This window comes from Myripristis murdjan, chromosome 8, assembly GCF_902150065.1.
Source record: "Myripristis murdjan chromosome 8, fMyrMur1.1, whole genome shotgun sequence".
NCBI classification, from domain to species: Eukaryota; Metazoa; Chordata; class Actinopteri; order Holocentriformes; family Holocentridae; genus Myripristis; species Myripristis murdjan.
The window spans coordinates 30,413,640-30,423,129 of NC_043987.1; the positions used below are offsets into that span (position 1 = coordinate 30,413,640).

A 9,490-nucleotide genomic window follows, 5' to 3' on the forward strand; every position below is an offset into this window, starting at 1 on the left:
TGACACCAATTCAAGGTGGACTGCACGGGTAACTGCACAGGTGAATAATGCTAAGTATGCCTTTTCTCCGGAGCTCTTGCTCTTAACATACAGGGGCCCGGCAAAGTCCACTCCTACAGTTTCAAAAGGAGGTGATTCTGTGATCCCATCTCTTGGCAGGGGTGCAGTTATCTGCTGCATGGCTTTTGCTCTGAATCTTTTACAGGTAGTGCAGGATGCAATCATCGTTTTACCATTTGTCGGGCTCGGGGAATCCAATATTTGTCTCTCAGTTGCACCAGTGTCTCTTATTCCTGAGTGCATCACTTGGTCATGGCTGTGTTTAATCAACATTTCAGAAAGACCGTGATTAGAAGGTAAGATCCATGGATGCTCCCTCCCACACAGACTAAACCATTTTCATCGAGAAACGGTTCAAGGTCTCTGATTTTTGAGTCTTTGTGTATGTCTCGTCCGGCCCTTATTTCATTTATCTCCCTCTGGAAACTTTGACTCTGTGCCTCCAAAATCCAGTGTCTTTCAGCTTCAGCCAGCTCCTCGGCTGTTAGCTCTCCTGGTCTTGTTTCCTTTGAGTGAGAGTTGTGGATGAATTGTTTTATCCATGCTGTGATTCTGAGTACAGTCCTCAGTTTGCTGTAGTCCTCCAACTTTATCAGTGGATCTGGTGGGGTCCTGACCACCAGAGTTTCTCTTCTTTCAGTTTTGAGGCTGTTTGACCTCTTGTGGTTAAATCAGCTGGGTTTGATTTTCCACTACAGTGTGACCAGGCTTCTGGTGGAGTCAGTAACTGTATCTCTGTCACTCCATTCGCAACAAACAGGTTGTTTCCCATCCTCTCTGCAATCAGAGCTTCCATGAACTCAAGACGTGGCAGGGTGAGTTTCTTAATGGGTGCAACTCTTGACTTGGACATTATCAGTCTAGTTACAGTTTTTCCCTCAGCTGTCTGTCCTTGGAGATACGCTGCTGCGCCATAGACCCTCTCACTTGCATCACTGAACACATGAAGAACTTGGCCTTGTCCATTTTGCAGTTTGTCGGTTCCATACCACCTGGGAATGGCTATCTGATGCAGCTGAAGCAGTTCCACACACCATTGCTGCCACCTTTGAGTGAGGTCGTCTGGCAGCTCCTCATCCCAGCTGATGCCCCTTTGCCACATGTCCTGGAAGAGACATTTTACCCTTATGGTGAATGGCGTCAGAAATCCCATGGGATCAAACACCTTAGCTGACGACCGCAGGACACTCCTCTTTGTGTTCTCTCTCTCCTTGAAAATGTCCATCAGATGCTTGAGGTTGAAAACAAAGTCATCCGTTTCTGGCCTCCATACCAGACCGAGCACCTTTAACATACAGCCGTGTGCTTCAGGTTCCAGAGTGAATTCGAAACCCTCTTGCAGCCACTTGGCCTTCAGCTCAGCATTATTTGTTGTCCGCTTACAGAGGTTCATACCAGCTGTGGACAGGATCTCCTTCGTCTGTGCAGTTAGTGCATAAGCATCTTCAACATCACTTGAGCTGGCAATAAAGTCATCAACATACAGAGAGTCTTTCAGAGTGTTAACAGCCTGTGGGTGACTTTTCTTGTATTTCTCCAAGTGGTTCCTGATTGTAGCTGCAAGCAAGAATGGGCTTGATGACACTCCGAACACCACACGAGCCATTCTTAGTGTGCGTGATTTGGTGTCCTCAGCATCGGGAGGTCCTGTGAGCCACAGGAATCTCAAAGCATCTCTGTCCTTGTCAGCAACAGATATTTGCAGGAATGCTTTAGTGATGTCTGCCATGAATGCAATTGGGTGCAGCCTGAATCTCACTAAGATGGTTAGGAGGTCTGGGTTTAGGTTTGGTCCAGTGAGCAGGCAGTAAGAGAGGAACAGCCGTCCTCATGTGAAGAAGCATCGAAGACAACTCTCAGCTTAGTTGTTGTTTTGTCCTCTCTTATTACAGCATGGTGAGGCAAGTAGTACATTACAGTGCTGTTCTCAGTGCCTGCTGTGTGACCGGTGTCTGGGATATCTTCACATATTCCCTGCTGAAGATAGTCCTGAATCACATCACTGTATCCCTTGAACAGTGTCACATCAGCTTTCAGTTTTGGTTTCAGCCCTTCAAATCTTTTCCGGGCAATTCTCAGATTGTCTGGGAGTTCAGGTGCATCTTGTTTCCATGGCAGCTCGACTTCATATTGCCGTTGACTGTATCTGACTGACCTGTCAAAGTTTTTCTGCGCATCGTTATCAACTCATTCCTCATCTTTGCTGGAGATGCCCAGGGACTCTATTTCCCAGAATGCACGTAACTGGTCAGAAACCTGCGTGGCTTCCTCGATGCAAATCTTCATGCATGAAGCTTCACTCATGCTTGACATGGAAACTGGTCCTTGCATTGTCCAGCCGAATATGGTTTCTATAGCAACCAGGGACTCTGACAGTGTTTCCACTCTGCCAGACACCATTTTCCAACAGTGGCATTAAACCAAATTGTGGGGACTTAACTGTAGCTTCTATAAAAACGACCGGAAATTTGTTTTCTTCGTTCAAAACTTTACCGAACAAACTTGCGGCATTACAGAATAATATATGCACGGCATTGCATTATTGAAAACATCTTCACCATTTCTTCTCTCTCAAGTCAAGAGCAACACTTCTTCGTGACCTTTTTACTCAATGCGTAGAACGCTACTGCCACCTTGTGGTCTATATCAGTCACTGTTCACAGTAATTTAACTTAAACTAACCAAATGAAACAAATGACTCCTTGTAAATAGTTTACCTTTTTAACCACATGAATTACTCAATAACTACTGCATTCATGAACTATTAAATGAAATATTGTATCAATAAAATAAAGATACAACATTCATCATAAACCTTTCATATAAAGTGAAATAGTATCAGTGTTTACATGATATTACAAAAGCATCAAATCATTTGTATATCAACATCAGGCTATTTGTGCTTTGATTTCGCTCGACTTGCATATGAGGATGAAGTCGGGGGCTGTCGTCTCGTCCTGTTTTGTTTCTTATAAACTTGTGGGCCTGTGAAGCTTTTTGACACTGGAAACAGGGATTTTGGTCTGCAAGTGAATTTCAGTTTTAAACGTGAGACAGCATGGTGGGCACATCCATGATGTGATCAATGCAGAGATCCAAACACGGCTTTAAAACATTAAAAAGACACTACATGGTAATTATCAGCTAACCAGGAGAGAGAAGTCCAGGACGGACAGTGCTGTTGCTGTGGGAACAGATTTAACATAGTCTGCTCTGTTTAAACAACTGGACAATTAATTGTTTTCTTCTTCTTCTTCTTCTTCTTCTTCTTCTTCTTCTTCTTCTTCTTATTATTATTATTATTATTGCCAAAATGTGTGTGAAGTCGTGCTCTAACTGTGTGGGTGACACACTGACTGCAAGCATCAAACATCAACATCCACAATTAATAGTTTCACTGCAGTATACACAGAAAATGCACCTTAACCCTCTAAAGCCTGAACTATGAAAGAATTGGCAGAAAATTCCAAATTTTTGAAATTAAATCCTTTATTTAGTCCTATAACAAAATGAAAAATAATAAAATAAAATAAAATAAAATAATAATAATAATAATTTTTCAAAAATATGTCTTTATACGATTTTTCTGTTGCATCATATATGATAGTACTTGAAGTGCCAATGGTATGGTCCAAGGAGAACAGGGGAAGTGTCCAAAGGTATACAAGGTATACAGTATTTTGGTATTGATTAAACTGAAATGGAATGTGTTATCTGATGATGTGTATCATATATGATATAAACGGCGTTATAGAGTTAAAGGTTTATCTCAAAAATGGCAGCTCCAAAAAAGTAAATCAACACATAAAATTTGATCTTCATCAAACTTCCAGTAAAGGTCACTAAAAGATCAAACATGTGCACACTTGTGTTGAAGGTCGGCTCTTAAAAGAGCCGTTATGTTGGTTGTGATGGTGAGCGGTTCTCTATCGTATCGAGACTATCTCTCCACCCAGTTACATATTCCATATGTACGGGGACTGACCCACGGGGGTCAGGTGACGTGGATAATTCTTTAAGACAAACCACCTGTGAGGTGGCTAATTACAGTATAAAAGCACCTGTGCGCCATGCCCTCACTGATCATTTTGATTCCACGAGAGCAGGTTGACGTGTGTGTATGTTCGTTTCGTGAGGAGACAGCCTTTGCCACTTACCGTGTGTAAGAGAGAGTGTGACTTTGCCTCTCGGGGTGGCTGTTTTCTCTACAAAGCTGTATCAGGGCTTCTGCGGAAACCGGAGCGGTGGAGGCAGAGGTCCGCTGTTTGCCGTGCTGTCGGCGTCCAGGTAGTTTCCACCAGCCGCTTAACACGAGCAATGTTACCTGGCGTATTACTCTGACGAGGGGTTAACGCGCCATAGGTACGGAGGTTAGCCGAACCCGGAGCGGGGGAGGCAGCCGCCCATCGTTGCCGTGCTGCCGGCATTCAGTTTAAAGGGTTGCCGGTCAAAAAAAAAAAAAAAAAAAGCGAAGTGTTTACAAGTTAGTGTAGCAGGCGACTCCTTCCGCGTTTGTACTCTCGCGTGACTTCACACAACTCCCGCGAGATTTGAAAATATGGCAAGTCAAGCGGGCCACAATTGTGTAGGCTGTGGGGTGCAAATGCCCATAGAGGACGGCCATGATAGGTGTGTGCTATGTCTTGGACAGAACCACGCCTCTTTGGCGAGAGTTAATCCGTCCTCCTGCATGAATTGTTTTATTTTGCCAGCACGGTCCTTAGAGGCCCGTTACTGTGTTTTTGTTAAGCGTAAGCAGCCTGCTCAACCCACTGTTTCCCAGCAGGTTAAACGCCTCAGGAGGGCGGAGTTTGGGGTTGAGTCAGTGAAACCCCTTACTGTTCCCCCACTCAGGTCTCTTCTGGGTAATCCGAGGACTGAGGCTGAGAGCTGGGTTGAAGAACAGGAGGAGGCTGAAGAGGTGGATGTTATGGGGGTTAACTCTTCAGACAGCGATCTCCCTCCAGGGCAAGGGGAGGCTGGCCCTGAGCTGGAGGAGGGGGAACGGGGTAGAGAGCTCCGCCAATTTACGGCGCTTATTGAAAGGGCAACACAGGCATTGGGGGTTGACTCCACGACAAGCCAGGGCTCTGCCCCATCACGTTTTGATGATGGCTGTGATACACAGCCTGCCCCTTTTCTGGTGCCTCTTCTCTCAGATGTGGAGGAATTGATGCAAGCTTCGTTTGCGAGACCCTCTGATCCACTTAAATTTTCCCAGTCCTGTCGGAGGTTTTCTGCCATGCAAGATAAGGAAAAGGTTGGATGTGCTGCCCTGCCACAGTTAGACCAGGCCATTGCAGCTCTCATGTTCCCGTCCAGCTCTGTGTTGGGGAAACCTAGTTGTCCAACTAGGGGATGCAGAATGTTGGACGCTTTGCTGGCTAAGGTGCATAGGACTATGGCAGTCCAAGCACAGCTGGCTAATACTGGGTCCATATTGGCACTGTATCAACGCTTACTGGCACGTGAGCTGGATGTCAGGCACAGTGCAGATCTTGTCTCTGAGCTGCAGCTCGTTTCATCGGCCATGGCACAGCTGATGAAAGAGCAGGCAGCAGCTGCAGGGAAGGGGATAGCGTCTCTCTGGGTGACCCGGCGCCAGTTGTGGCTATCCCAGTCTGGATTGCAACCAGAGGATCAGAGCAGCCTGTTGAAGCTGTCTGTTGATCCATCAGCCATGTTTGGTCCAGGAGCAAATGCCATGTTGCAACAGGCCCAGGAAGCACGTCGCTGTGCTCGGGAAGTCTCCAGTGCACTGGTCAGACGTCGCAGGTGGCAGGGGGCTGGACAGTCGTCCAGGGCCCCTACACAGACTCAAGGGCCAAGCTGGGGCTCTGGTGACCTGAGGGCCACCATCGAGGCTCAGCGTAGTAGAGGTAGGGGCAGAGGCAAGCAGAGCATGGCGGCTCAGGGCAAGAAGCAGCCCAAGCCCCCGTCTCGCCCCTGACGCCATGCCAGATCCAGCCTGCTCCTACCTGGCTCAGGCACGTCTTGCAGCTTGGAAGGCGCTGGGTGCGAGCCCTTGGGTGCTCTCAACCATGACTCAGGGGTATCGTATTCAGTTTGCCCGTCGACCTCCTACCTCATGGACCCCAACGGTCCTCACGGTAGTGAATCCACAGCACAAGACTGTGCTCCAGGCCGAGGTCTCCACTCTGCTGGAGAAGGGGGCCATCAGAGAGGTGCCGCGAGGCCACAGGCAGGCTGGGTTTTACTCCCGGTATTTTCTTGTCCCGAAAAAGGATGGGGGGCTTCGTCCCATTTTAGACCTCCGGGGACTCAACAAATATCTGCGCCGTCTGCCTTGCAGGATGTTGACAGTACCAAGGGTGAGACAGTCCATCTGCAAAGGGGATTGGTTTGTCGCAGTAGACCTAAAGGACGCGTACTTCCAGATTCCTATCTGGAAAGGGCACTGGCGTTTTCTCCGGTTCACGTTCGACGCCCGGACATACGAGTTTCGTGTTCTGCCGTTCGGAATCTCCTTGGCTCCCCGCACCTTCACCAGGTGTATGGAGGCAGTCCTGTCACCTCTGAGACAGAGGGGGATCAGGATTCTGAATTATTTGGACGACTGGCTCCTGTGTGCACATTCAGAGGACCAATGTCGGGCCCATTTAGCCGTACTCCTAGAGCACCTACAACACCTCGGCCTACGTCTCAATCGAGACAAGAGCCGGCTGGAGCCTTCACAGAGGACGCAGTTCCTGGGCCTAGTGGTGGATTCCCAGACTGCGCTGATGACACTGACACAGGAGAGACAGCTATCCCTCGAAGCTTGCCTCTCACACTTCAGGCTGGGGGCCCGAGTTACATGGAGGCTGTGTCTCCGCCTCCTAGGGCTCATGGTATCGACAGCCCAGACTGTTCCATTGGCCCTCTTACACGTGCGCCCAGTACAGAGGTGTCTTCTAGGCCTAGGGCTGAGCCCCAAAAGTCACCTACAATCTACTGTGCTCGTCACCAGACGGTTACGGTTAGCCCTCCGTTGGTGGGAGAACAGGGAGAATATTGGCAGGGGGAGTACGTTAGGGCCGATGATACATCGCCATCTGGTAGCCACAGATGCTTCACTGACAGGCTGGGGAGCAGTGTTCAGAGGGAACGGTGTAAGTGGCTGCTGGCGCGGCCATTACACGGAGCAGCACATCAACATCCTGGAGCTGAAGGCAGTCCACCTTGCTCTCCGCCATTTCCTCCCATGCATCCAGGGCCAACATGTTCTGGTAAGGACAGACAGTGTGGCGGCAGCGGCTTACATCAACAGGCAGGGAGGCTTGGGTTCCCCTCACCTCTGCAAGCTGGCACATCAGCTGTGGCTGTGGGCGTACCCGAGGTTTCAATCCCTAAGGGCGGTGCATGTGCCGGGGCTGGACAATGTAGCAGCGGATCGGTTGTCCAGGGGAGGTCCGGACCCTGGAGGGTGGAGACTACACCCTCAGGTGGTCACGGACCTGTGGCAGCGGTATGGGCAAGCGACAGTCGACCTTTTCGCATCGCGGGAATCCACCCACTGTCCCCTGTTTTTCTCCCTAGGGAGAGACAACCCCCCACTCGGGATAGACGCCATGGCTCATCCATGGCCACGCGCCCTGCTCTATGCTTTTCCCCCGTTCAGCCTCCTTCAATCCCTCCTACGGAGAGTTCGGATGGAGGAGGTGAGGCTTGTCCTGGTGGCCCCATTTTGGCCTCACATGACATGGTTCTCGGACATCCCACCACTGTTGGACGGGACTCCATGGGAACTCCCACTGCGGCCGGACTTGCTGTCACAGGCGCAAGGAACTCTGGTTCATCCCTTCGCCCAGGGACTGAGGCTCTGGGCCTGGCCCCTGAGAGGACCGAGCTGTTAGCCATGGGACTATCACAGTCAGTGGTACAGACACTGCAGGGAGCTCGCGCACCATCAACAAGGGCGCTGTATGTGCACAGATGGAATGTATTTGTGGCATGGTGCAGGGAACATCAAGCGGATCCTCTCTCATGCTCAGCCCCTGAGATTCTGCAGTTCCTGCAAGGGCTCTTAGATGCAGGGAAGTCACCTTCCACGCTTAGAGGAATGGTGGCTGCGGTCAAGGCAGCTCGAGTTGGGAAGTACAAATTGCCAGAGGATGTGTCCAACCTGATTTCTCAATTCCTTAAGGGGGCTAGGAGACGTGTTGGCCGTTGTAGTAGGCCGCCTCTCCCACCCTGGGATTTGGAGTTGGTCCTAGGGGCTTTGGAAAGGGCCCCGTTTGAGCCTCTGAATTCAGTGGACCTGAAGTGGCTGTCAATTAAGACCGCCCTCCTGCTGGCTCTGGCCTCTGCCAAGAGAGTCGGGGAACTGCAGGCTCTCTCAGTGCATGGGGACCTGTGCAGGTTCCTGCCGGAGGAAGCAGGGGTGGTCCTGCAGCCAAACCCTGCATTCCTCCCAAAGGTCTTTTCCGACTGTCCACTGAATAGAGAGGTGGTTGAACTTCGGTCTCTCTACTTCTCGCAGATGGAGAATGGAGAGCGCAGGCACTCGCTAGTGTGCCCTGTGCGGGCACTCAGGGTTTATGTGCTCAAGACACAGGCACTTAGGAAAACAGACCAGTTGTTTGTCTGCTTTAAGCCGGAACGGCTCGGTCAGCCATTGTCGAAAGCCCGTCTTTCCCACTGGATTGTGGATGCTATCCAGCAGGCATATGTGGGTACAGGGGCACCATTCCCTTCAGGTGTAAGGGCCCACTCTACCCGGGGAATGGCGACATCCTGGGCATTATGGCGCGGTGCATCTATAAGTGAGATCTGCACAGCTGCCACTTGGTCTGTCCCTTCCACTTTTGCTCGGTTCTACCAACTTAATGTGGCTGCAAGCATGTCCTTGGGTGAGCGGGTGCTTGGCGTAGCCCAACGGTAGTGCCGTAGGTTTGTTTCTTTCCCCGCCGGTCAGCCTGGAGTGGGCTGATCGGGTGGCCTCTTCACCCCTAGCTGAGCCTTGGCGTCTTGCGGGGCTGGGCTGGCCTGGTAGCGTCTGGCGCCAGGTTTTGAGGCAACAGTAGAATGCGTCTTGCAATGGCTGTTTGCAGGGGGGGGGTGTGTATATAGTGTACATTTGTAAATAGTTCGTTCACCTTGATATTGGTGTTTTCTTTTTTGTATAGCACTCCTGTGGGAGTGATTTATGTTAGAGCACTTCTGGTGGCGGCGACATCTCATTCGAACGACACTCTGCTCTATCCCCTCACGGTGTGTCTTAAAGTGTCCCCGTACATATGGAATATGTAACTGGGTGGAGAGATAGTCTCGATACGATAGAGAACGGTCGGTTACACATGTGTAACCATGGTTCTCTGAGTGAAGAGACTATCTCTCCAGCTCGAGGCCGCTCGGGGATCTGTTCCATCAAAATTGTGACCAGTGAGGGCATGGCGCACAGGTGCTTTTATACTGTAATTAGCCACCT

General features: G+C 50.0%; 1 protein-coding gene across 1 annotated transcript; it reads left to right on the forward strand.

The window, feature by feature from the left end:
* Window positions 1-6,014: 6,014 nt before the first annotated feature.
* Window positions 6,015-8,944, forward strand: LOC115363676 (uncharacterized). Its single transcript, XM_030057953.1, has 2 exons — window positions 6,015-7,911; window positions 8,055-8,944. Exons 1-2 carry the CDS (start codon window positions 6,015-6,017, stop codon window positions 8,942-8,944), a joined length of 2,787 nt encoding a protein of 928 aa, XP_029913813.1.
* The last annotated feature ends 546 nt before the right edge of the window (window positions 8,945-9,490 follow it).